The sequence below is a fragment of the Conger conger genome, chromosome 9 (assembly GCF_963514075.1).
Source record: "Conger conger chromosome 9, fConCon1.1, whole genome shotgun sequence".
NCBI classification, from domain to species: Eukaryota; Metazoa; Chordata; class Actinopteri; order Anguilliformes; family Congridae; genus Conger; species Conger conger.
The window spans coordinates 34273569-34301094 of record NC_083768.1 but is presented as its reverse complement, the minus strand read 5'-3'; the positions used below and the strand labels follow the sequence as shown (position 1 = coordinate 34301094).

Below are 27526 nucleotides of genomic sequence, written 5' to 3'. Positions count from 1 at the left end.
CTCGCTTGTTACTTTGCATGTCCACCATCCAACAAATCATGTAGACTGCTGATTTCCTGTGATTAAATTGCTTCTGACTTTACAAAAGTAATATCAAAGATCTTGTTTTTTCAAACCATGAAATCTTTGATTGTGGGATGTGATGTGTAAAGTCTGCCCAAGTGCTGTGTTTACTTGATGCTCTTTGCAACTAGCACACTTCGGCCAAACTTAAATGGCTCAGATGATGTGCACAAACAAGACTTTTCATAATTAATTTGCTTGCTTATTTTCAGTTTGTAGGTTCTGCCCTCATGGAATAGTGAAACTGTTTATACAGTAAAAGGAGACGGTATACCAATTAAGCATGTTCAAATGCGCAAAACCTCATGCTCATCTTAGTTATAGATAAAATGTGCATATGCCAGATGTAATCATACTTAAAATGTGTATGCAAGATGAATATCGGTCAATTCTATAAATGAAGACCCCAGAACCTTTAACTCTTAATAAAATGAGCAGGACTTTGTTGTGGTAAGGGGTACAAGCAGGCCTAAGTTTGTCAACATTTCACTGAAGGCAAACAGCATTTGAAACCAGACCTGTCTCACACTCTTCCTTAATATATTTTTATTAAATGATTTTGATACAGAACAGCTTCCATTTCTCAATTCCAAAGCACTGTACAATGTCATAAGGAGTGAAGTACCATCGCTCAGGTGACCCGAGCTGGCAGAATTAAAACCTGTCCGGGTTTGTGGCTTTGTAGCAGCAGGGTAACGTTCCCTTTAACAGTAAAACAGCCAGAACTTCCAATGATGATCAACGTGGCTGTTTTCTTTTAACACAGTCTAACCTCGTCCCATCTCCCATCGAAAGAAAGAGGAGAGAGCAACACGCAAATTAGCATGGAAACTTAAACCATGTCAACTGGAACGGGGAGATATACTATGGGGTGTTCTCTCTTCCTTCTCGAAATTCACAGTCAAGTGCTAAATGTAGTGATTGACATTTTATCATAAACCTGATGAATTTTTTGCAACTCTGGAAAATAAAGGGAAATAGTGTAAATGCATATTTTGTAAAAGCCCTGAGAAAGGAAATCAAACCATTAAAGAAATTAATAGAACAAATTAGGTTAACATGCAAATCTAGTCTATGATTCACCCATAGCTCAGCACATACTTTTCACAGTTTTATATATATATTTATATATCCTCACTTAGAGTTAAAGTAATAATAACAAAAGACCATACATTCTACCAACATAGATGAAGGTCTGCATAAAGCTTTAGGATCAATAGTGATTATTGCTAACAGGAGTCTGCTGCTAGGAAACTAATCCATTGGACTCTCAACAGCAAATGTGAAAATAAATGGCTTTTCCACGGATTAGCGCTCACCACCCACTGGGTCCTCAATAAATACATTAAAAACAGTCTGTGTGTTCAATTGGGGAAATTATTTTGGGATACATACATAAACATACACGCAACAAAACCAGTGATGGAAATATCCAAGTCGCAATTGTTTACAATTATTGTTGGTTGCACAGTTCAACCTGAATTGCAGCACAAAAAGGATGTGTTTAATATGCTTTTGGATGGGAACCAACAGGGTCCGAAACTCCACACCCACCAATCATCTTGCAGGAAGAATGCTCATTTGTGAACTATGTGAGGTTTGCATCCAATCAGATGGGCTGCTTCCCCGCCAGACGCCATATCCAAGCCCACAGGTAAATTGCATTGTTCATTCTCAGTATTGCTTCTTGCTCAAAGTTCAGTGTGTCACTCATCTTATACACTTTCTGAACGTCTTTCTGCATTCACAATTTTGTTTAGTGCCAGATTTGAGAACACTAGACTGGATACATAGATGGCTACCAAGCAAAAGCACATCTGCTGTGTTGACGTTCAGTCTCCAGTGCATCTCCCTGCTACATTGGAGAATGTAGGCGCTTGAGGTTTGTTTTGTTTGTTGCTGAGGTTCCTTTAAAAAAAGTACAGATAAAGAAACCCAATCATCATCAACAAAATCCAGGCCAACAGCGGGACTGGTGATTGTGGCCAGAATCCTCCTCATGGAAGTTTCCGGAAGGCAAGAGGCTTCAGGAACAGCAGTGTGACAGTTCAAGTACGGGACGAAAACCTCCACAGGTCAGTTTACTCCAGATAACAGGAGTGCCAGGAGTCCTGCTAGAAGACACCAGGATCTTAATGTAGGACCACCGAGGCCAGAGCCATTCAGAAGACATCTTTGTGAATGCCTCGTTTGTGAACCAACAAATGTGGTAAACAAGATGAGTGTTCTGAAAAACCATACACTGGCCTCCAAGAACCTCACACTGGTGCCTCTAGGCCAGAGAGATAGAGAGAGAGAGTGAAACCTGGTAACTGGCCGGCCACTCAGCTCATTCAGGTTTTACAAACTGTAGGCAGCTGGAAAGGCGTATTGTAATTGCAGTAGAGGAAAAATAAAGGAAAAAGAACACTCTCAGGCAAATATTGCCCATATTTCTCTGGTATCTGGTAACCGAGAATACTAATCAGACAAACCCACACAAAGAGAGAGAACAGAGACCTGGATAAAAATAAATTGTTTGGATTTTGTTGTAAAAATAGGCGTCTTCATTTATCACTTTTATTCCAATCTCACTCATTTTCTCACAGACATACCTTGTTTATCTTGTCCAGTTGAGGACTGGAGTCTTCCAGTTCTGTGATCAAATTCACTGCCCTTTTACCCAGGTCTGATGGTGTTAGTTTTCCTGTATTTTCTGCTGCTGAACACTGAACTACTACTACCTCTTCTCTTTCCATCAATCATACACATCGCTACAGCAAATCACTAATTTATTGTCATTTTTTGTATTTTCAGTATGGTTCTTTCAAAGTTAAAAAAATAATCATCATAAAAATTCTATGAAAAATGACATCATCCATTTAATGTAACTTGATTCAAAAGTAGTAGTAAGGCACTCGGAAGCAAGGGTTTTTTTTCTGTACAGTTCATTGCATTAGAAAGGTGATTGCAGTTTGATGGCACCATCTCCCATTCTGGTACAGCAGCTGTTGTGGCAATGTGACACAACAGCGCTGACCAATAAGCGGACTCCTAGGTGGAAAAAGGGTGGGCCATCACTCCACCCCCACCAATGGGGGCTCACCAGAGGGCAGGAGGTGGTCCAGGGAGGGCTTGGTGTGGATCTCCAGGAGGCCTTGGATGTAGTCCCCTGCGGGCTCTGTGTTCCTGGCGGGGGGTTCCTCGCCTAAGGGTTCCGAGGGAGGTTCCTCCATAGAGAGGCTGGAGTCTTGTGTCTGGGGTGAGTTCTGCGTTTGGCTATCCGTGCTCTCGTCCGCCAGGCTATCCGACTCTGCCTGCTCCCCGGCCTGGGAGCCGGCCTGGGACCCGACCTGGGAGCCGGCCTGGGACCCGACCTGGGAGCTGGCCTGGGACCCGACCTGGGAGCTGGCCTGCGACCCGGCCGCTGCCTCGGCCTCGTTCTCGGGCACCGAGGGCGGGGTGCCGCTGCCCGGGGTGGAGTCGCCGGAGTCGCTGCTGGCGACCTCTTCCTCGCTGCACCCCGCTCTGGGGCCACCCGCCCCTCCTGCCCCCTCGCCGCCCTCCTCCGCTCCGTGGGGCTTCAGGTGGATGCGCTGGTGCCGCACCAGGCTGTGCTTCAGGGTGAAGGTGCGCTCGCACGTCTGGCACTGATAGGGCCTCTCACCTGAGAACAGAGTCAGGGGAACGGATTCAGCACAGGGCTCATGGTTCAAAGAGTCAACTGAAGGGTTAATGGTGGGACTCTGCCTTTGTACTCTTAACAAAGAGCTTAACATGAACGACTTCAGCAAAACATGCAACTTTATAAAACAGACAGTTGAAATAGTATTTGTTTTGGATTCATTTCTGTGTTTTATTGATCTTGCCTTATCGGTCTGTGCTCTATTGATCTGGTGCATTTCAGCCTGCGGAGGGGGCAGATGGGTGGTATTTACACTTTTGGGATCATTTTAACCCAGGGCTGTTATGAATGGACTACAGAACGCAGTCTGTGAAAGCCACTCTGTGTATGTGTATCTACTAAATCTTGGAAATATGAGGCCAGTGTGAAAGAGCATTTATTAGCATTTTACAGCCAGTGCTTTCCTGAGTGAGACATTACAATTAGCATTAGCATCGATCTGTGTGAGAGCGCGTGGAAATTTTGGATAGGATTTTTTCAGGCGGTACTGTGCATGTAACTTACAGTCATATTTACCTGTGTGAGAGCGCATGTGTCTGGTTAGGTCTTGCAGCGACCAAAAGCGCTTGTTGCACACACTGCAGATTTTCTTTCTTTTATCAGCTTTGTTCCCGGCTCCTCCCGCCCCCTCACCGTCGCCGCGCTTCGCCTCGGCGCCTCCGCCCTCCTCCTCGCTCTTCTCCTCCTTGTCTTTGTCCTCTTCCTCCGAGCCGCTGTCCGCTCCGCTGCAGTTTCCCTCGCCCTCCGCCGCTCCCTTCTTTTCCTCTGTCTCCACCTCCTCCTCAACCTCCCCCTCATGGTTATGGGGCTCCAGGCTGGACTCTGATGGCGGAGTCTCCTTCCTCCCTTCCTCTGTCTGGCAGTCTGACAAATGCGCCCTCTGGTGGCGGGTCAGGGTGGCTGCGTAGCGGAAGCTCTTCCCACAGGTAGTGCAGGTGTGCTTGTCCTCCTCCTGCAGACAGCTCTCCAGACCCAGGCTGTCCTCTGCTGGCTGCTGGTCTGGCTGCTCGCCTTCGCAGAACTTGAAGTCTATCAGCCTGCGAGCAAAGTTCAGGTCCAGGCTCTTGTTGCTCTGGGAATCTTCGTCATTTTCTTCAGTGTTGCTCTCGGGGGTCTTTAGCCCCGAGTGGGCTCCCCGGCTCTCTCGCTCCCTCTGGTGGCCCGGCGGTTCTGATGAGGTCGTTTCCAGCTGACCGTCGGAGAAGGACCCCTGGGAATCGGTTGCCTCTTTGGACTCGGAGGCTGTGAGGTCCATAGCGTCTCCAGTGACCATGTCTGTATCCGACATGCTCTCTGGAACACAGGCACAAACACACACTGAGCTTCTGCAAAGGCCAGAAATCACTTTGATTCAAAAGAAACAACATACACACACAAAGTCAGTATACTATCTTGACCCCATTTTAATACCATGCAGTCCTAAACCAAGTTTGCACATTTTTATATTTTTGTTTACCCCACAAAGCTCAAAACTGTGGATGTCAACTAAATACGGTGCCACCTGAATCCACTGGGTGGCAGTAGAGAACAAGGCTTTGAGGTACAATTAAATCCTACAGGTTTTTAATTGCCATACATTTGAGATGTGTTTTTTCAGTATCAGAAAACTAACCTGAAAAGTCCATTAAAAGTATTATTTAGAAAATTGACACCCACACATACATCATTTAATGCTATTATTTGTCTTTGATATAAGTTCCCAAATTCTTATTGATCACAACTTCGCTTAAAGCTATTTTGCCATTTAATTTATCTTTTAACTGCTGCCTGCAGTTGTGGAACTACTTATAAATGATTGATAAATAATTCATTACTAAATTAATTTGGTTTTAATAATTGTTAAGCACACTAAAGGGAGCACTATTTTTTTTTTTTAAGTTAACTATCTCAATTTTACAGAAATCTGCTCAGAAACAGTGAGGCATTCTCGAAATTTCTAGAAGAATCTGATTTTGACCTATAAATGGCAGCAGCAGAAATGCCTCTCTGCCTTGTTTGTGTGCGGTGTGATCTCACCTGCGCTCTCATGTGACCCATCCTCCACCTTGGCTTTGCCCAGAATGCCGTTGTGTCGCAGCGAGCGATTGGCCACCCCGTGCTTCCGTAGCAAGTGCCTCTCGCAGTTGGACTTGGTGGAGAAGAAGGCATCACACTGTGGGCAGGGGAACGGCTTTTGACCTACAGGATATCCAGACACAAAATGTGAGGCACGGACCAGTGGGTTAACTTCTGCATGAAGAAAAACTGCAACAATGGAATTCTAGAATATATATATGGGACCATTATCCTGACAGACGCCATGGGCATAAATGCATATTTTAGACAGAAATACGCATTTTGATTTAAGAACATGATGTAAGTATCTATTAGTCACAGTCATGGTAACATGCCTGGAATGCTAAATATTTTTTATGTTGAAAACATTTATGACTCTAAATTAACACTTTAATTGCTAAAATTCTACTCTTGACAAAAACCAATGAAAATATAGATGTATACAAAAATATGATTGCAGTCTAACATATCTCTTTATTAGGACATGCAGCTGGTTCAGGACTCCTCCATAAATTAATTTTTAAACATTTTTTAAAGGTAGACATTACATGATCAGATAATGACAGTCTGCTGTATGCAATCCCGCTTCAAATAACTTTTTAACCAAAGTGAGCAGAGTGAGATTATGTCTTTCTTTCATTACTTTACAGGCAATGGTTTATAGTATCTGCGCATCAGTGGCACAGAAAGGGGTGTTTTTTTACTTCGTTCTTCACCAAGTTAGAGCATGCCAGAGAAATCCATCAGCTGTCAATGATGAATAGTTTTTCCAAGTGAAGTATCAGCAAAGTGTGTGTGTGTGTGTGTGTGTGTGTGTGAGCGAGGGAGAAATAGTCTGAACCTTTGACCACTTTGATCATCCCCATCCTGTCTGCCTATCATGGCTTCCCTTTCCCTCTCCCTCACCCAGCCTCATATTCACACACAAACACCCATTATTCACACTTGCATGCTCCTGCTCATGGCAAAGACAGAGAAAGTGTGTGTGTCTCACCTGTGTGTGTGAGCATGTGTCTCTGCAAGGAGCTAGCCCAGGGGAAGACGCGGGGGCAGTAGGGGCAGGTCATTTTCTGCAGGGAGTTAGAGTAGGCATTCTTCTTCCCTTTCGCCTGCAGGCGCGACTGCTTCTCCTCCTGACCCTCCCTCTCATCCTCGCTGGTGGACGGCCTCTCCCCCTCCGCCTTCCCAGGAGCCACCGTGTTGGCCTGCAGATATGGACTGAACTTGTTGGTGTCGGTAGTGGCCAGCATCTTCTCCACGCTGGCGAATTCCCCGCTGGACTCCAGGTCGATTCCGCTGCCCGTGTCTAACTCGGCGAAGTTGATGGGCTTCTTCTTGCTTTGCTGTCGTTTCTTGCCCCTGCTCTTGGAATCCTCTGGGGACAAGCTGTCTGACGAGGTTCCCGGGCTGCTGGCGTCAGCAAGCCTCTGTTCCCCCCTGGACGACTCCAAGTCTGCATGGAGCCCTTTGATGGTGCGACCCTTTTCTGGTGTCAGGCAGGGGGCGCTGGAGACACCCTCCCGCTTCAGCAAGGAGGGAGCGGCTGACACAGAGGAGATGATCTGGGCAATGGAAGCCAGAGGAGGTAGCTCCTTGCTGGAGGCAGAGGTCGGTTTAGGCAGGAGCGGCTTCAGCTTCATCGGTCGGCCGGCATTCTGGGAGACCCCATTGACAGAGGAGGCCACAGGGTGGGAGAGCTGGTAGGCTGCGGACAGGCAGGGCTTCTCCTCCTGAGGGTGGGGGATATCGGAGCTGGGAGAGGCCTGCTCATTCCTGACCTCTGTGGCAGCGGCCTCTCTCTTCAGCCTCTTTTCAGGGTTCTTGGGCATGGAGAGGTCAATGGGCTCCATGGAGCTTTCGTACTGGTAGAGCTGAGCAGAGTACAGTCCTTCCAGCTTGATCCCAGACGAGACCCCCGTGTTTCCCGCCGCTGCCTGGCCCTTCTTGGAGAAGTCCAAGGGCTGGTCTGTATCTCTGGCATAGAAGCTCATGTCCTCGACCTTGACAGTCCGAGAGGCCGCGGTGGATACCTGGCCGTTCTGCGTGGGGGGCTTAGCTTGAGAGGCCACGACAGGCAGCAGGGTGGCAATGTGCTCCTCGATCTCCCCCTCCTGCACCTCAGGGTGCTGCTTGAGCAGGTGGTGAATGCAGTTCCTCTTGGCCAGGAAGGCCGCCCCACACTGGCGGCACTCAAAGGGCTTGCGCTGGCAGCCGTTGTGGGTTCGGAGGTGGATCTGCAGGGCCCGGTAGCTCTTCAGGTCCTCCCCGCAGTAGCGGCAGGTGGTGTCCCCGGCGCTGGCCGAGTCCAGCGGGTCCAGGGTGGGGGCACCGACTCCGCCCGCAGTGGTGGTCACGTACTCGATGTTCTTCTCGATCTCCTTGCGGGTGTTCTTCATGTGCTTCTTGCGGAGGTGCCGTTCGCAGTTGGCCTTGACAGTGAAGGGGTAGTGGCAGACGCGGCAGACGTAGGGCCGCTCCCCGCTGTGGGTACGCAGGTGCCGGATCAGAGTGGCCTTGTCGGGGGCCACGTAGTCGCAGATGTTGCACTGGTAGGGCGAGAGACGCAGGTGGTAGCGCATGTGGGCCTGCAGGACCCCGGAGTAGTCGAAGACCTGGTCGCAGAAGCGGCAGGGGTACTGACCCGGGGAGTCGGCTTTCTTCCCTTCCAGGTCTTTCTCCTCCCCTGCCTCCTGCTTGATCTTCCGCTCGCCCGTACCCATGGGCATCAGCGTGTCCAGCATGCCGTCCGCCTCCATCCGACTCTTCTCCACGGATCCTAGGCTGCTCGAGGAAGAGGAGGAGGAGGACTCCCCAGGGCTCTTGAGCAGCTGGCTGGGCGGGAGAGGAAGGTTTGGGCTGATGCAGCACGGCGAAGCCTGCTGGGCGCTCATGAGGGGGGGCGGGGTGGAGGCGGCCATGTTGGTGCGCGGCGCCACCAGGGGCTTTGGCTTCAGAGGGGGCATCTGCTTACAGCTGGACTGCGTGGGGTTGCTGGGGGCCTTGGACAGCGGCGGCAGCGTGATTTGGCTGGGTGCCGAGGCCGCCATCTTCAGGATCTGCTGGATGTCGGCCAGCTCCAGCCCGGCCTCGCTGCAGAAGGGCTTGACCACCATGCCGCTGTCCGGCTGCATGATGAAGGGCTGCAGGGACAGGAAGTTGAAGGCGGCATTTTGGGACAGGCCCTGGAGGGACGTAGGGTCCAGCAAGGGGAGGCTGAGGCCCTCCTGAGGTAGGCTGGATGCGGCCGGGTCCACGTGGATCACCCGGATGCTGTCCAGCACTGCCTGGTGGGTCTCTTCCTCTGTGGGGACGGGTTTAACCTGGGAGATGTGCTGAAGGCCCATGGTCTCCATGAAGCTGGCCTTGTCCGACCCAGGCGGTGTGCCCTGCTGAGGAATGGGTGTGGTGTTCTCCTCCGACTCGTCCTCAGGGCTGTGTGTGGCTTCGTGCAGATCCAGGGCGGACTGCAGGGGAAAGGCTTTGTTGCAGGTCTCACACACAAAGCGGTGGAACTTGCTGGTGCTTCGCCGCAAGTTTGTTTCACACCAGGCCTGTTAAAAGTGAAAACCAGTTGAAACCAGTTTGAAACAGGCTGAAGTTGTGTGTCACAGATGATCTTTTTTGTTAAAATTGAGTATAATTCTGTTAAGACAAAATTATCATAATCATGTACAACTGAACAAATGTAACATGAATATGACATTAATAATTCATAAAGAGAAAGCAAAGGTGCGAGAGCTAACTTCTCACCCACTGTACATCCAGAAGTGCAAGATAACATAAAACTAGAATGTCATCGCTTTTTATTATTTGCACTGCATACATAAACTGGTTTTGTCCTTATGCCTAAATTATTAGCATTTTAGTTGTGCTCCATCTGGTACTTCACTGCATCTACTGGTTTGTGAGGTGGCAGTATAGCACAATGGTTAAGGAACTGGCCTGGCACGGTTCGCAAGGTTTGATTCCCAGATGGGGCCATTGTACCCTCAACCGAAATGTACTTACAGTAAATGTAATTGTTTCACTTAATATCCAGCTATGAATGATTGTAGAAGAATGCAAGCTGTGTAAGCCACTCTGATGTGTAAGAGTATCTACTGAATGCTTAAAATGTAATCTAAATGCAGCTGATGCTGGACTTGGTTGTATCGATGGTTGTATTTTCCGGCGAGCAGGGCCAGGCCTCACCTGGGCGATCTGGGGGAACTTGTGGCAGGAGAAGTCGATGAAGGCCAGGTCGTTGAAGCCCAGGGGGATGGAGGGGTTGTTCTGGATGAAGGGCCGGCCGGAGGGGTCGGTCGGCAGCAGCTTGTGGATGACGGCATTGTGGCGCAGCAGACCCCGATGAGTCCGGAAAGTGAGGCAGCACTGGTCACACCTGAGGGGGAGGAGCCATACCGTCATTCCCTCCAATCACCAATCACCACCAGTGTCTTCAACATCGCCTGAGCTATCAACGTCACAGCCACCATCAGGAAGCCAGGTTTTACGGTCGCGTTCCGTGGTTGCTGTATGACGTATAAAGTGTCGCCAGGATTCTTATCATCCTCCCAGATACAAAAACACACAGAAAGACCATTTTCCCTCACACACTATCCCCATTTGAAATGCCTTTCAGAAGGCATTTTAATTATTAACTGATTTTATTTTTTTAATAGCAGCACAAAGGTCAAATGTCTAGCGAGTGCATTGAGGCTCGGATTAGCCGCAGCGCTACATGCTAAGCGGGACAGCTGGGTATCCTCTACCTCTCGCTCTGTGCAGACTGTGACACTGCTGCCTGACATGCTCATCCACAGGGCCTTAATCAGCCTTATCATGCCTCACTACAGGGCAGGGGCAGGGAGAGATGGGATGGCTAATCGCTGGAGTCCCTCCCACCTGCCCCCTCTTTAACCCAACATGCTCTTTCTCTGCTGGGGCAGATTCAGCTACAGGCGTGAACAGAATATGCTGAGCTGCTTTTGTGACTTGGCCAACCCTATGACATGCTTAGTCTTGCAACAGGTCAGTGTGAATATTTAGAGTAATGTATAACAGCACAAAATTATAGGAATATATATTGCATAGTAATAGCGGGCTGTTATGTCATAGACATAGAAGGTAATACTTTGTATACCAAGCTATGTGTGTTTACATACATGGTGTACATAATCACTGTGTGTGTGTTTGTGTGTGTGTGTCGGTATGTGTGCACGTGTGTATGAATGGTGCGTACTGCATGTCCAGACTCACAGCTCTTCAGTCTATTTTAGGATTAGCGCCGCTCGTTCAGTCCTGTCACCTGTAATTACCCCCAGGAGCTCTCCCTCCCAGATTAGCCTCCTGTCCGGCGGGCCCGGTGCTGGGGTGACGGGACCTCCGCTTCCTAGAAGCCCCGCAGACGGTCCGAGCCCCAGCAAACCACAGCGAACATCCTCTTAGCTGACCTATTGCTGCCCATGTTATGAAACAGGATCAGGGCTAAATTAGCAGCTCGTCACAAACAGCGTGTCGCTTCAACACACAATCAGCCCCCTCCGCCCTCCATTCACTTCTCTTCTATCTGATACCCCTGGAAACACCTGCTTATACGTTTTACTAGTGGTTCAGAGAGGGGTCTAGAGAGGTGCCATGGCTGTGGTTCCACCCACGCTACACCCAGGCCAGTGTCCAGCACTAAGAGTGTAAGCCTCCTCTGAAAATATCCTCCCTCCCTCCCCCACCCGCTGTGTTTAACAGTGCTCCCAGCCAGCACCGTCTGACCCAGCGACACTCAGCGGGCCTGACTCCAGCCATCCGAGCCGAGGACGGGCGGAGAGAGGTCTGACCACAGCCCCCCCACCCCCCCCCACCTTCACGCCTCCAGCCCCGCGGACCCCCCGGGGCCGATTGGCCGTTCCGCTCGGCGCAAAACCCCTCGGCGGGAAGCGGCGGATTAACGGCCTGGGTCCGCCCTCGCGACGCCTCTCCCCACTGCTGGTATGCGCTCAGCCGTCCGCCCGGCTCGGATATATTAAATTATAACTCCCGCTGCACAAAGCATGCTTCTGTGGGATGCCCCGGCTGTCTCCTGGCAACCGTGGAGATGGTTCTGAAAGCCCCAATGTCTGCCCTCCCCCGGCAACAAGACTCTACCGCCACCGCGAAACAAAACGGCTCACAAAGCGGTCTTCCCAAACTCAAGTGTCCAATTGTGCAAATACAGCCTTAAGAATGAATTTTGATTTCAGTCCTGCAGCAATGGATGTAACTTCATGCATATGACAGAACAAGGCTTATCCGTATAAACAAAGAACATTAAGCACTGTAAATACATGCTTCTTCTTTTGTTGGCGAAGGCATTGTTGAAAGTTTTGGTCCACAACTCTTAGGACTTTCACCCCTTGGGGGGACTGAAGGAACAACAGACAGAACCTGAGAAGCTTCCGGAAGGCAGGGGGGCTATGCCTTGGGGGGCTATGGTGCAGACAATCAGAGACCGCCTGTAACCCTGGCTGTGTTCATGATTCTGTCCACATGGGCGTGTGTGTGGGGAAGATGGAGTGGTCAGGTAGCCAAAGCCCGTTGATGAGCATGTGTGTGTGTGTGTTTGAGAAGTGTCTCGTACCTGAGAGAGGCGTCAGGGTGCGTCTCCATGTGCGACTCCAGTCCGTATTTGCAGATGAAAGTCTTGAAGCAGATTGGACAGTGCAGCTCCTCCGCCCCCTGTACGGTGTTCTTCTTATCCCGCGGGCTGTCGTCGGAGGCCTGGAGCGCAGGCAGACCAGCGTCAGTCACAGGGTTGGGCAGATAGGGCCGGGGAGAGGGGCGTAAGCGGTTGGGGGGGGGTGGGGGGCGTACCTTTTTAGCGGGCGGCTCCTCGGCCTGGTCGCCATCATCCTCCAGGCTGGACTTCCTCTTGGCGGAGGGGCGGCGCCGCTTTAGGGGGGAAGGGGGGTTGGAGGCTATGATGGTGCTAGGGTCCTTGTCATGAATCTTCATGTGTCTACGGAAACAAGCAAGAAAAAAAAACACATAAACATCATCCGGACGTGCCCCCTGTGAATTCCAGTAATCCGCAGCACACAAGACACCAGCTACAGGCAATTAATGAATCCAATAAACACTGATAATCAGCCAATCAATAGCCTTAATTTTCAGACCACCCAAAGCCAGTTCCAAACTGGAACACGTACAGCTCGTTTCCACAGAATAAGACTCATTTTAAAGCGGTGCAGATTGAAGACCACAGCCAGAAACGGACCTTTAGCTCACAAAGCTAATCCTGCAGGGCTATCATAGAGAAATGCATGGAGGTAATGCGAGTCTCAGGCCTGTAACATCAGACCCGGCGTAGCACGCGCAGCAGTGCTACCACAGTGGACCCATTCACACCGCTGCAGTGTCCGTGCTGGCTGGACTCCAGGTCCGCAGCGCTCTGGACTGTGAGGGTTCCCCCGCGGCGGAATCCCAGTGTGAGCCCACGGGAATTACACCAGGGCAGAAATAATACACGGACCAGAGAGCCCGGCTACGCTGGAATTGTTCAGGGGGCACTGACACACTCGGCTCGAGGAAAAGCCGGAAAACTGGCCGATGCAATCGTGTCTGCCGACTGGCACAACTGCGGAATGACACGCAAGATGTCCCTCATGTGGATGAGTGTTGGGAGGGGGTTAGCGGTGGTAGCGTGAATCCATTTTTGAATCACAGCAGATAGCCACCCACCCACTCCATACTGCATTGCCTGTTAATGTTACCGTGTTACGTTGCAGTTGGTGACCTTCACTACCGGGACGCTGGAGACATCTGCACAGAATGAGAGAGTGTGTGTGTGTGTGTGTGTGTGTGTGTGTGTGAGTGTGAAAAGCCATTCCTTGTTTGGCGCCATATCGTTCCATTGTTTTTGACACTTTGCCTGGGACTTCCAGGTCCCCTTGTTGGCCTCTGAGTCTATATTTAACAGGCGGTCTGTGTAATGGTGCAAGACACTGGGGGATGAAGAAATGGCGTATAACCACACCTCCCCCCACCCCCGCCATCTTTCCTTCCTTCTCATTCTCTCACACCACCCACCCCCCCACTTTCCTTCTTAGAGAAGGAGGCTTCTCAGTGACACACTTCAGCTGTTGGGCTGTGTCTAGTGAAGTGGCTGAGTGGAGTGGGGGGCGGGGGGGCAGAGAAGAGAGAACGGTGGAGAGAGGGAGGGAAAGGGAGGGAGAAATTAAGGAGGGAGTGAGAAATGTGCATAGAAAATGAACTAAATGAGATTTGATTATGCAAATGACAGAGGCCGGGGAGATGGATTTGCATGACTCCTCCTCCTTTATCTAGAAGACACTTCTTAGGGGGGCTGGTAATGGGGGATTGGCCTCTCTCTGGGGTCCCTACTGATCCTGCCATCCTGTATCTGAAACCTCTGTCCTTAAATGATTTACAATATAAATCACACATACTATAGCAGTCAGATAAGTGGTTAGTGTGTAGTAAGTACACACCAGGGGCCAGGTAGCGTAGTGGTTAAGGTAAATGACTGGGACACCAAGGTCGGTGGTTCTAATCCCGGTGAAGCCACAATAAGATCCACACAGCCGTTGGGCCCTTGAGCAAGGCCCTGCATTGCTCCAGGGGAGGACTGTCTCCTGCTTAGTCTAATCAACTGTACGTCACTCTGGATAAGAGCGTCTGCCAAATACCAATAATGTCATGTAATGTAAAGTTAATCTGAAGTACGTTAGTGTGTGGTGATGACAGTTTAGACAGAGAATTAAGGGAGGCTTTTACCTTTAAAAACAACATAAAATGCTTCAAAAAAGCTTCCCACAATCTCATTGTTTTCTGTTCTCTATCTCCATCCCTCCCTCCCTCCCTCTTTCTCGCTTCCCCTTTCTCTATCCCACTAAAGAACAAATGCAGTGAGAGGAGAGATTTAATCAAGTGAAACTGAACAAAACGCCAAACAGAGACATGCTGGGGCATGCCCCCCCTTCCCCCTGAATCTCTCGTCACCCACAGCAAAACAAACCTCCAACCTGCCCTTCAGGCTTCAGGCATGTGCCTCTACACCTCTCTGTGCTCCTTCGCTTGCAGACAGCGCGTGTGACAAGAGAGTGTGTGTGTGTGTGTGTGTGTGTGTGTGTGTGTGTGTGTGTGTGTGTGTGTGTGTGTGAGTGCGGGCAGGTGTGTGCGTGTGCATGCGTGTAGCGGTGTCCGACGCGGTCAGCTGTGGGTCTTGGATTTCACTCTCCTGTTAGATGGTTTTTAAAAGTAGGCAAAATGCTGGCCGCCCATGTGTGGACCAGACAGGCCACAGCCTGCTCTCCCTTGTCCCTCAGGACCCCGTCGCCCCAGGAGACGCACACCACCACATGTCGGCATACTGCAATTGGATGATCACAGACAGCAGCCCAAAACGTACACATTTCCTCTTAACTTACTATTTTCCCATAAATGTGTGAAAGTTGGGACAGGGCGTTGCTGGAAGGGTGTTAATGACAGGGTCTTACAAAACTTAATGAGGTTTTCCTCTATAGAGCGAATAACCAATGGGAGCATGAAGCAATAGACAACATGACTTTCTAGAACTTTCTAAACAAAATAATGCAAAATTACCATTATCATTGCAGAGTGTTTGTTCCTTTTCTTGGAATAGTTTTTGTGGGGTAAACAGAGCTTTAAACCCCATTAACCAGGCCTAACCTGGGCTGGAAGGCCTGGTTTCTCTCTTTCACAAATTTGCAATTTGAGTTTGCTTGGATACTGAAATTCAGATGCAATACATCACTGTGAGTAGAGGGGGCACTGTGGTGCCCTCATTATTTGCTTTGTCATGTCAAGGCCAGCATATAACCTTTGGCAGCTTCCTCCATTCGATCAAAGGGACACATCATCTCTTTGATAATAACTTGCCCAAAGACATAAAGGAATAAAAAAAGTAACATCTCTGTAATGCACTTCTCTGGCAAAACATTTCCACCTATTTCCAACGGGCAGTTTACTCTCAATGAGGCTCAACCTGTGCACCCGTTCAGAGAAATTAGGAAACTGCTAATGATGCGAGGTGTTTTTTTGCTGATGGTTCTCTAACCACAGCCTTACACAACCATCTTTGCACACACACACACACACACACACACACACACACCCTCTCAGACCCCCCCCTGCCCGGCCTCATCTTCCCGCCTCTATCAGGAATGTCAGCATGCCTGAACTACACAGGAAGCAGGAAGGTGCTCTACAGGCCAGAAACACACGTGAACACACACACGCACACACATACATGCACACACGCGCACACACATGCACGTGCATCTTAATGTGCACATACAAGTCTGCACATACAAACAAGGTTTCCTGAGCAACCCTCTACTCCACCCCCCCTTCCTCACTGCATGCTCTTCCTCTTCCTCCCTGAGTGATGCAGAGTCAGAAGGTGGACCGAGTGGCCAGGGCAGGAAAACCCTGCTTATCTCCAGCATGGGATCATCCTGCTGGGACCAGATACCATTACAGAGCGGGAAGAAACCAAAGCTGTCCTACCACTTCCTGCTCTTTCTCAATGCCAATCAACGACCGTCGCATCCACTCATGACAGACAGCTCTGCTCGGGCCTAGGTCTCTTACACACACACACACACACACACACACACACACATTCAGAATGTACGCACACACCCACGGACACTCAAAACATACACACACACACCCACACGCCCAACAGCATCATTTATCTCGAGAGAGCACTCCTCCCCCGCACTCGACTAAAACCAGGAGAGCAACGCAAACATATAACAGAATTCAACAGCTTTTCTGTAGTGAACCTTTCCCCCAAAACTAACAGAAGCTTTGAACAAAGCTAGATAAAAACAGAAGTCAAAATAAACATTCATTTGGTTACTCTTCTACTTTCAGTTCTGGTGTGAATGTGTTGCACTCTCTGAAAGTTTCAGCACATCATGACTCGGCAGTAAGGTTGCAGGCATGCGGGGAATGCGGCCGGTGAGAAAAGTTAAAGTTAAACTGACTCCTGTTCAAGTTTAACAGTTGTGAGCAATCATGAGCCAAAGGCTCTGCTCACAAAACACAAACCACTGTGTGAACAGTGACCTCATATGCCTCGTAACTCCGTAATGTGTAATCCGATCTAAACCTTTTGTTGCCATGAACCAAAAACATCTGCAAAAGAGTGGAAAGAAACGTGGGATTTCCTTTTTTTCCCCCCAAATCCTTGCTCTAAGCTTGTGTATAAAGCCTTAGAGGACTGGTAAGCTGTTAAGAGTCCATTCTCAGTTGACCAATGTGACAGGCAACCCCCAAAGCAACTTTATTTCACAGCAAATTCTGCCATAATATTCAACCTGCTTTTTCAATTCAACAAATTATTTGGTCACTGTGACAACAATGGATAACAGCCTAAATGTTAAAATAAAAACCCTGAAGGAATAATTGATTATCATAGTGATCTAGCAACCACTAAGACCGCTCAAAACCACCCCAGCTGCAGATGATGCCAAAGGGCTATCAAACTGGGACAGAGGCAAGAGAAACAACCAAATAAAAATCATCAACTTTAAACTGAGACATCAAGGTCTTTCTGCTCCTTAGGCAGAAAAACTCCAGACACAGGCCTCAAAAGTGCAGAACATACCCTCCTGTTAAACTTTAAAAAATGAAATCAGTCCAAGTCAAATGGCCTGCCATATTGTCCTCACCCCCATTTCATCATTTCACCAACCCCATTACTTCCTTCAGGTCAATGATAAAGTCTGCCACTGTGGGGACTCAGCGTTTCATAATAGGCAGGCCTACTTTGTTTCGATGAACAAAGAACACTTTCTTCTTTCAAACTGCTATAAAATAAATACATTCAGCAATAAGCAATTCATTGCATGAACAGAATTTTTGTGACTCTTTCGTTAAAAAAGAAAAATCGCTTAGACCAAATGGACAATTTGGCGATGGACAGTTCAAGTAACTAAACTTTGACTGTATGGGTGTACTTGTGCACCCTTCCAGACCAACGGATAGCAACACAGATATGGGGCCGGCCTTTAATTACAATGGGAGGTTCCAAATTTAGTACCTCCACCAGTAGCATGTTTGTCTGTTAGATGGATGCTGATACTGTTTAGCATCTGGCAAGAACCCTTCTTAAATGATCTGTGTTCTCATGGGTTCTGCTGACAGCAGTAGTGGTGTACAGCCAAGCCAAAATTAGAGCACAACCTGACACAACCTCTGCTCACACAAACAAGAAAACACACTTCCTTGTGGAGTCATTTTCTTCACGGCACTATTGCATCTTTTTGGATTTAGAAATAACAAATCCATACGTTTTCAGATTATCAAGACGATAAAGTACTTGTATGTATTACAATCCATATATGCTCGTCACAATTTGTAAGAACACACAGAATTCATACACTGTTTCTTGTACCTGTCCTACAAAAAAAAAATTGGGATGCCATTCTAGTTTTGCACTCCAAGTTCAAAAAATGAAAAATGTTCTGGCATGAAAATGACTCGACAACTCCTCACATGCAGCTCAGTTGATACAATCAGTACTATCTGTACCTGTTGTTTTGTACCAGGGAGAAATTCCTTTGATGCCAGTGTATTTCAACTTGAGGTTATGGAACTGACAGGTGTATTCTGCAGAGCCAGACTCACCAAATATGGCAGTGTGGGGGCTTAAGGTATTTTGTTTAATTCCTCATTCACGATCAAGTGGCATGTGTCAGCAGGTGCTTAAAGGTATGATGAATGTGTGGTTTAACCAACTTTGGCGAATAAGGTGTGGCCAAATCGCTACAGGTTTGGAAAGGTTAATTGTGTGAAATCTATCCTTCCACCTTTCCAGGTTTTAGGAGCACGGACACACCCTCCGAGCTGAGCCAGTACTGCACTGCACACAAACATAGTGAGGGAGAAGACATTCATCCAGAGATTTATGGCTCATTTGCATTAGAAAAGGCGCTACTCGTTTGGCCTGTATAGGATGACTGGGGGTAGTAAGTGAGAGAGACAGTTTTCTTCTGTGTAAGTTCATACATGCTCAGAACACATGACTCGCTGGGAGCAAACCACCCAAACAGAAAACCCTGATCATGTTTACTCAAACGCGATGCTCAGTCAAACTTTCAGCACGCCCGCTGGTCGACGTCAGCAAAAACGGCAGCAAAAGGGCCGGCCCTTTGCCAGAGCCCCCGTTCCCGCCATTTCAAAACACGTTAAGTCTCTCCGGTTCCACCGCGGAGGACGGATACATTACGCTTTCTGAAAACGTTGATAGACATCATCCCGCTTCCAAAAGCAGGCGGTTAGACAGGTTCTTATTTTCTTTTTAAGGAGCTGGCACCTTATCAAGCCGTAGCCGTTGTGAGCTCAGCCCGGGAGCCCTGGGCGGGACTGCGGGGAGGTGTGGGTCGTACCTGAGCGTAAGGAGAACGAGAAGGTACGGGTCGTACCTGGGCCTGAGCCAGGGGGTGGGGAGAATAAGGAGGTGGAGGGTCGTACCTGCGCCTGAGCCAGGGGGTGGGGAGAATAAGGAGGTGGAGGGTCGTACCTGCGCCTGAGCCAGGGGGTGGGGAGAATAACTGTGTCTGTACCAGGGGGAGGGAGAAAGGGGAGGAGGGGGTTGTATCTGTACCAGGGGGAGGGAGAAAGGGGAGGTGGTGGTTGTATCTGTACCAGGGGGAGGGAGAAAGGGGAGGTGGTGGTTGTATCTGTACCAGGGGGAGGGAGAAAGGGGAGGTGGAGGTTGTGTCTGTACCAGGGGGAGAGAGAAAGGGGAGGAGGGGCGTTGTGTCTGTACCAGGGGGAGGGAGAAAGGGGAGGTGGGGGGGTGGGGGTTGTGTCTGTACCAGGGGGAGAGAGAAAGGGGAGGTGGTGTTGGAGCAGGGTCCTACCTGTGCATGTTGCCGTTGGTGGTGAAGGTCTGCCCGCACACAGAGCACTTGTAGGGCCTCTCCCCGCTGTGCACCAGCATGTGACGGTCCAGGGAGCTGGCCGAGCTCAGGGCCTTGCCACAGATGCTGCAGGAGTGGTCCGTACCCCCGCTGTCAGTGTTGTGCTGCAGGGAGGAGGAGGGGGGGGGGGGGACCAGTATCAACTGCAGAACAGATTCAGACTCAACCTAGCCTAATTTCAGGTTTCCTGTTTCTAGAAAGTGTCCATGTGACGGTGTATCTGTAAAAGGTCTATACAAACAAAACTGAGCTGAACTGAGTGCAACATCATCATATTGCATGTGTACTGTACTCTATATGAGGAATACACATTAGGAGTCAGGACAATTAACAGGATGGCTGTCCTAGTGCTGTTTACCTGGAACTGCTCTCTTAGGTAAGTGCATGAGGAGCAGTGCAACATCAGCAGATTCAACAAGGCCGGTATGTATATTAATCAAGCCGTTCAGATTGGCTGATTCAACACTAGCTATCTGTGCAAAACATGACAACACTCCATAATAAAGCAGGACTGTAACAACGGTTTTAGCTTTTTTAACTGTACATGTATATAGACCTAATTTGACTTTGAAATACATTTTTACAGAAGGCTTTCAAATGTATTCAAAGTGCAGGGTTCTGAACATGTCCAACTCTTAACTGCCTTGCAAGGCTGATTTAAATGTCCTGTCCAACCAAATTCTTACACGTTTACGGTCATATAGCACCAGCAGAGGAATGGTGAGACAGTCAGAACGTGATGGGTGGAGAAACGACACACATCCAGAGAACAGAACGCACAAGCAGCAAAGTTTTACACGCCTACGTCTGCATGAAGAGAGGTTTCGCAGTTTCAGTAACGCTGCAGAGATGCAACAGTAGGCCATAAGAGCCTAATACTGTCAATTATATGGATGCATGTTATTTCTGGATGAGTAGCTACATTTGTGCCTTAATCTGCAAGTTTGGTTTATAGAAAGCATCCATGTTTCTGCTCCTCTGACATTCCTCTAGACTAGCTTCACATTTGAGACGTTTTGTTAAGGAGAACTGTAAGCCTGTAACATACTAAAATAAATCTATAACACGGATATAATGAATCTATAACAGGGGATGGAGCACAGTGTTTAAAAGGCTGACAATCATTAATTAAGCTTGTTATCCATTCAGAACATGTCCCAATTATATTACCATGCTGGGTGTGTGTTCACGTGTGCGTGCGTGTGCGTGTGTGTGTGCACGTCTGTCGTACCTGTCGGATGTGCATAGTTAGCTGATGCTGAGTACCACAGTTCTTGTCACACAGGGGGCATATGAAGGAACGGTCCTCTTTGGGCTCCTGAAACAGAGGCAAACCTTAAGAAACAGCGCCAGACACATTCACCCTGGCCTCCTTTCCTCTACATGCGCGTGACTCAGATGCTGCATGGTGAGCATTCTGCTCCAAAATGGCTGCCGTTGCATCACCCAGGTGGGTGCTCCACATTGGTGGTGATTGAGGGGAGTTGCCAGCTGGTGAGAGAAGTGCTTAAATGTAAGTCATTATTATCATTATTAGCGCTGCCCACTTGAAAAAGGGCCACAGTTTTGAGTCATCGTTAACGACCGGGAAATCACATGCATCAAACACATCATCCAAACTGCAACTACAACCTTCTGCACCGGCTTAAAATGCCAATTACACAATTCATTAATCCTTAACACTTTAAGCATCTTTTCCCTGGAAGTCACCTCCCAGCCCTAAGGGCTCCAAATCATGGCAAAAAGGTTTTCTTGAAGATGACGCGTTGACACGTTAATGCCAATAACAGAAGCACCACCTGTAAGAGACATTCACGTACACATGCATAATTGGAGCAAAAACGAGGGCAAACCTGTTTTTGTATCCTGTCCATATCCTATTGACCATACAGCACTGACATACAGCTAGCCAGCTGATGATGCTGCTGCTAGTTATGGCAATTATGTGAATAGCACACACAGACACACTTGCGCACACTCAAAATGAATAAGTTTTGTCAGCATATCCATTACTAATCCAGGTCTAATGTAGATGTGTACTCATTGTGCTCCAATGTAAGCAGATGGAAACGGCTCATTTGGACTTCTGGCATTTCAGAGTGAATGGGCTGCTGAGATGGTCTGTAGGGCTGTAATGAAGCTCTTTTGTAAAGAGCATAGAGAAACAAAGGGGCAGGCACTTTCCATCTCTTGCACTCTTTGCCTTTTCCTGATTGCATTTTGAGGGCCTGATTGAAATGTTGTGCTTCTGTCTCCCGGGTTGGTGGAGTATTTAATCAGCAGTGTTGTCTGCTGTCAATCATGAACATACAGTGAGCCTCACTCCAATCAAGCCACTCGGATTGATCTACAAGGTGCTAACAGCAGAACTGGAACAACAGATAAGACAGCTCTATTAATGTTAATCTAATGAATGTTAAAATTTACACCAGTCGGCATTGCACTGGACCGGAACTGTAGTTCCAGGTTACAGAAGAGAAAAGTCTGGAATGAAAACATTGTGCTTGGCGTAGGAATCATCTTTAAATGCAGTACTCTCAGGCCATGATAATCATTAGCTGCTCTGAGATCACTGTCACCATGGGCTGGCATAACGTGATCAGAGCGTTTCTGTCCCTCTGAAACCCCCAGCGCTTGTGATAGGCTGCACAGATTCAATCAGGTTTTATATGACAGGAAGACTTTGAAGTATCTGCTTAACATGACAAAGAAGAGGCATACTGTATTAAGAATAAGGGTGAGACTTGACCCATTTAATTCATGATCATATAGACACTCATATAGGTGTATGTGTGTGTGTGGGTGCGTGTGTGTGTCTGTGTCTGTGTGTAGGTTCATGTATGAGTGTGTGTTTGTGTATGTGTGCGCGTGTGTGTGTAGGTGCGTGTGTGTGTGTGTGTGTGTGTAGGTGTGTGTGTGTGTGTGTGTGTAGGTATGTGTGTGTGTGTGTGTGTGTGTGTGTGTGTAGGTGTGTGTGTGTGTGTGTGTAGGTATGTGTGTGTGTGTGTGTGTAGGTATGTGTGTGTGTGTGCGTGTGTGTGTGTGTGTGTAGGTGCATACCGGTACGTGTGTCCCACAGAAAGCAGTGGACCAGTGTAACCACAGTGCTCAAACTCCTGCTGATGTTGACACTGGGGCTGAACATTAACTCCACTCAGCAGCATACCAGAGCATTCAGTGGACTCTTACATGCACACAAGCTACTCAGAGCTAGAACACCCAATCCTCTCTCTCCCTCCATTTCTTTCTCTCTCTCCCCCCTCCCTCATTCCTGCTCTCCCTTTCTTTCTTCCTCCTTCTTGCTCCCTCTCTCATATAATATGATGCACTGCTAAGCAGTGGGCCAACCAGCTAAACAAAACATTGGCTAAATTCCACAGTTGCCGTGGAAACGGATACAGTTTTGCTTCCTTTACCTTGAGCCAGCCAAAGAGTGGTAGGCCCGACCAGGATCCCCCTGACATTTCCTCTTTTGAAACTTTGCGAAACCACAGCCTCCCCTGTAGGCCACTGAACTCCAGATAATTCTGCCAAATAATACTGCACATTATATTTACTGATTTTGTTATTCTGTTGAGAATCCCACCAGGGAAAGTCCAATATCTGAGGGGCAAACCGACCACAGAAAGAATGCAGAGAGAGGCTCATGCAGGGCATTGCTCAATAGCTGATGGTATCTAAGCCACAATAACAACATATTCACTAAATAAATGACACAAATCAAATAATCGCGCAAGCAGTTAACACGCACAGTTAGCCAGGCTACAAAAGGCACAAGACATGGAAACCAGAGAATAGCATTTCATTGAGAAGGCGATATAACAAAATCGTTTTTTCTGAACAGGAACTGGATATCTGGGCAATGTGGGTTCATGCTAACTTATCATGACTAAATTGGAGAAATTTCACTCGATAAGGTCTCGGATATGAAACTCACGACGTAATCTGAGGCGGGTTCACATTTGAACAGGCTCCTGCTCCAAATCACTGGTGCGAGCCTTGAGTCACACCAGCAGACATCTGTAATTCTGGAGCAGAGCAGACATTTTGTCCAGAGAGAGTTTCTTGATGGTGCTGAATGAGTAGGGGGCCAGGGCAGAACTGGGGGGAGGGGCCACAGGGAGCAGGGGGGCGGGACTGTGACACCTGTTTATTACAGCACAGAGGAGCATTTCAGGGCGAATCCCACGGTCTAATCGGAGGCATGAGACACACATCTCCACAGACAAAAGGCTGATTGAAGGCCATTTGTCATGACACGTTTCTGTTCTTGCATCCTACAGGACACTCATCTGACCTCTCGTTCTCCTACGTACGTCTTCTTCCTAAGAGCTTGAACAAAGCCCCCCAGCAGAATTTCTCAACCTGAACACTTCTCAGCGAGCAGTGATGTTGATGATGAAACCCAGATGTAACTTTTAGATTGTTAACAATCTTAGCTAACCCACAGCGTTCTTCTTTGATTTGGGTGCAGGGAAACGAGCGTGTATCGAGAACAGGCAATTTCCCATGCTTCCTAAACACTGATAACCAAAGACAGCGAACACATGATCACTTTGACAAGTTAAGGCCTATGACTAGTCTAACTAATGAGCGAACATTCAAAAACAAAAGGAAAGGACACATTTTGTGATGTCCTGTTAGACATTAGGCCAGAAGAGCAATTCAAAGCATCTAGAAAGGAGGTAAACATTACTACAAATTCTGCATCAAGGAAAACCGTCTTGTTTATTATTGAACTGTGCAAGGCATAAAATGGAATTAGCCAGCAACCTGCACTCAGTGTAACATGCAGCAATGTCCTCAGATCCGGTCTTTGCCAGGAATAATGAGATAGGGATGCCCTCCAATCACAGAGCAGATTTATAACAACAAATAGAACAACTGTGGTGACGATCAGTAGAAACTTCCTGGCTACATCCATATACAGATATCTCAGGGAATTACCAGGAAGTAGTCAGAAATTTTGCACCGATCATCCTCAGAGGTTTTCTGTTACTTGTGTGTGTGCGAGTGTGTCTGCGTGTGTACCTGGCTCTTTCTCCCCGCTCGGTTCACAGACGGCGACTTGGCGGGCGTCTTGGCGGGGCTGACGGAGGCGGAGTCTCTGCCGCCGTTGAGCTGGCTGGCGCTCATCACGTTGGACATCATGGCGTTGATGGAGGACAGGTCCACGCCGTCGCCTCCTTCCTCTGCGCAAGCTCCGTCCTCCTCCGTCTCTCCGCTTTCTTCTGCCGAACCGCAGACGTCCCCGTTACCCACAAACCCATACCAGTTCATACACACAGAGCCGCCCAGCAGGCAGGATGCCAGGCCAGTAGAGGGCGGTGTGGAGAAACGCTGTTCACTGAAATGCAGCTTTTCTTAATTGTTCTTTAATCAGAGTGGAATATAAACAGCCACTCAACAGCTCTCTGTTGTAAATATGCAGTTTCAAGAGGAGGGTAAAATAAAGGGCGTCCTCTCACCTGTGTGCTCCTCGTGTGTCTGTGCAGAGGTGAGGTTCTCCTTCTCTCTGGAATGTTCCAAGTCCATGCTCAGAGCCCCGCTGATCCCTTCCCCCAGTCGCTTGTCTTCGGTGGCGCCTTCCATTACTGCAAAAGACAGGGAGAGAAAACGCAGGTCAGGAACAGCTGGGGTCAGAGCATAGCAACAGATAACCACATCAAACGGGGTTCAGAGACCAACACCCAACAACCACAAGAAACGGGTCCGTCCCACAGAGCACCCCAATGGGCTGATCACAGAGTAACACGCCCGCAAAACCAGAACAAAGGGGGTCTATCACAGTGAAACATCACTGTGGAACTGGGCTTGTTCCCAGAAGTGCATGTGTTCAAATCTCTATTCAAGCATTTCTCCTGAAAACCCTTAAAACAAACCGTTTATAGAGGTACAAAGTACGTACTATTAGGTCCACATGGAAAATAAACAGTCATCAAGGGTTTTGTACAGAGCGACATCCTCAAGACAAAGATGTTCAATCAGTGTAGCCAAGCAAAACAATGGCGACTTCCAAATACATAAACATGGCAACTACAGCATCAGGATCAGACAGGGAAGAACAGTAGCAGAGTTACTGTGAAAATGTTTTAACGGTCGCAAATCCTTGATGTCGGGGTTGAAAAATAGGTAGGCCTCTGCTTATCTACCCTGATGGGACGTGGCTTGACATTTTTAACAAATGCAAAAATACTCACCTCCGGTTGAAGACAGACCGGAAGTGGGTTAGGGAAGAAGAGTAAAAAAAAGACCCAGATGGATTTCCACCAGTCTCACTGTAGGGTGACCCACCAGTGGCAAAAGCAACAGAAGCAAACGCACAGGAGCAACATATTAACAAGCAGCCTTACAGATGAAGCTTTGCCTGGTAAATTATTCACTCAATGTGATATAGTCCAGACTGGTTTTCCTTTTAAACTCTGTCTCTGTATAGGAATGCTTGCTCGGAGCAATACCTTGTTTGCCAGCAAAGATAAACAGCGAGCCATGCAGAGGGGCCCTCACCTGTCTGAATGCTTGAGGTTACCTCAAACTTGCAGGAATTCTGAAAATGAAGAGCTGTGCCCTGCCTGACATTTCAAAAGCTCTGACATGTCGTATGGAATCTCACTGGATTGGAGAAGCTTAGCAAAACAGAACCAAGCACTGTCTCTGTGTAAAAATGGCCAGAATCAACATCACTAAAGAGGTTTACAGATTTAAACATTTGGGGAACTTAAGTCTCGCTACGATAAAATCATATAAAATAAATATTGCTTTACTGGGGATAGGGTTCACATCAGTTGTACTATTAAAGTTCAAAATGGAGGATTCAAAATCATTAAAAAACATGCCATTGTACTGGACACACTGTATTGTGAAGAACACAGGATATGATTAGTCTGTAAGTAGGAAGTAGATCTGCTGTAGTTGCAGTCCTGAGAGGCAGTGGATGCTGACTGACTGGTTGTGGTAACACACTCACTGACAAAACATCACACATGTCTTGTGACAAAAGGGCTGGCTCCTCTTATGTTATTACATCCCAAATACATCTCACACACAGCCTGAAACACAATGTTCTGTTTGTCTATTTGTCCATCTGTGAGCATAAAGCCCTGTAGGCATTTTCCCTAATTACATGGTCACAGGTCCAAATATCTTACACACTGTAAATATCTTCATACTGTAAAACAGATATGACTTCTGTAAAATGTCTGTCAGATTAAATATGAGGGGAAACACATTTTGGAAGTAATAAGCAATAACTGTGATTATTGGTTAGTGTCATCAGGAAGTGTTGTACAGCTGTGCTCCCATTGGCTGTAGGAGGAAGTATCCTTCACAGACCTCACAACACAGCATCCAGGTGGACTGCAGGGAGATTACCCAGAATGCACCACAGCCAGACACAAGGTAATCTCCATCTGCGCTTCCAAGGACCAGCCTCGAATCCACAGCTGGTGCTCTCATCCTCACGCACCCACCAGCTCTTACAGAATCAGACCTTCAGCAGTTACCCACGAAGCCACAGTGCTGACTGTTCAATTCAAAGTAAAAAGACAACACTGAGCGGTATGACTAAACTGCATCGCTGGGTCTGCATGTGGGAAACCAGACTGAGGGGCTCCACCCAGGCCATGGCCGGTTTCTCTCGCGCTGCACGAGCGACAGCATCAGAATCTGTGCCTCCGCTGACCCACGTTAGTCACGGGTCCGGCCTCACCGAGGGGAACCTGTGCTAGCCCAACAGCAACACCAGCCCAGCTGACGGAACGTTCCCCGATCCCAGGCATGTAAGAGCTCTCCACCTGGAGTGCAGGCCACAGCA

At 48.2% G+C, this 27526-nt stretch overlaps 1 protein-coding gene across 3 annotated transcripts in view; it reads right to left on the bottom strand.

Annotated features, from left to right (window-relative positions):
• Positions 1-2608: 2608 nt before the first annotated feature.
• Positions 2609-27526, bottom strand: part of LOC133137401 (ras-responsive element-binding protein 1-like) — a 55231-nt gene continuing 30313 nt past the window's right edge. The window contains exons 2-12 of one of the 3 annotated variants that reach the window (XM_061255657.1): positions 25182-25307; positions 24745-24944; positions 20945-21031; positions 19654-19817; positions 12608-12752; positions 12375-12514; positions 9974-10163; positions 6777-9333; positions 5744-5905; positions 4232-5020; positions 2609-3709 (exon numbers count right to left, since the gene is read on the bottom strand). In XM_061255657.1, coding sequence (XP_061111641.1) covers positions 3120-3709; positions 4232-5020; positions 5744-5905; positions 6777-9333; positions 9974-10163; positions 12375-12514; positions 12608-12752; positions 19654-19817; positions 20945-21031; positions 24745-24944; positions 25182-25307 — 5150 coding nt within the window. In that variant the 3' untranslated portion in view covers positions 2609-3119. The remainder of the gene's footprint in view (positions 3710-4231; positions 5021-5743; positions 5906-6776; positions 9334-9973; positions 10164-12374; positions 12515-12607; positions 12753-19653; positions 19818-20944; positions 21032-24744; positions 24945-25181; positions 25308-27526) is intronic. The other 2 variants (XM_061255659.1, XM_061255658.1) reach the window with 2 other exon arrangements.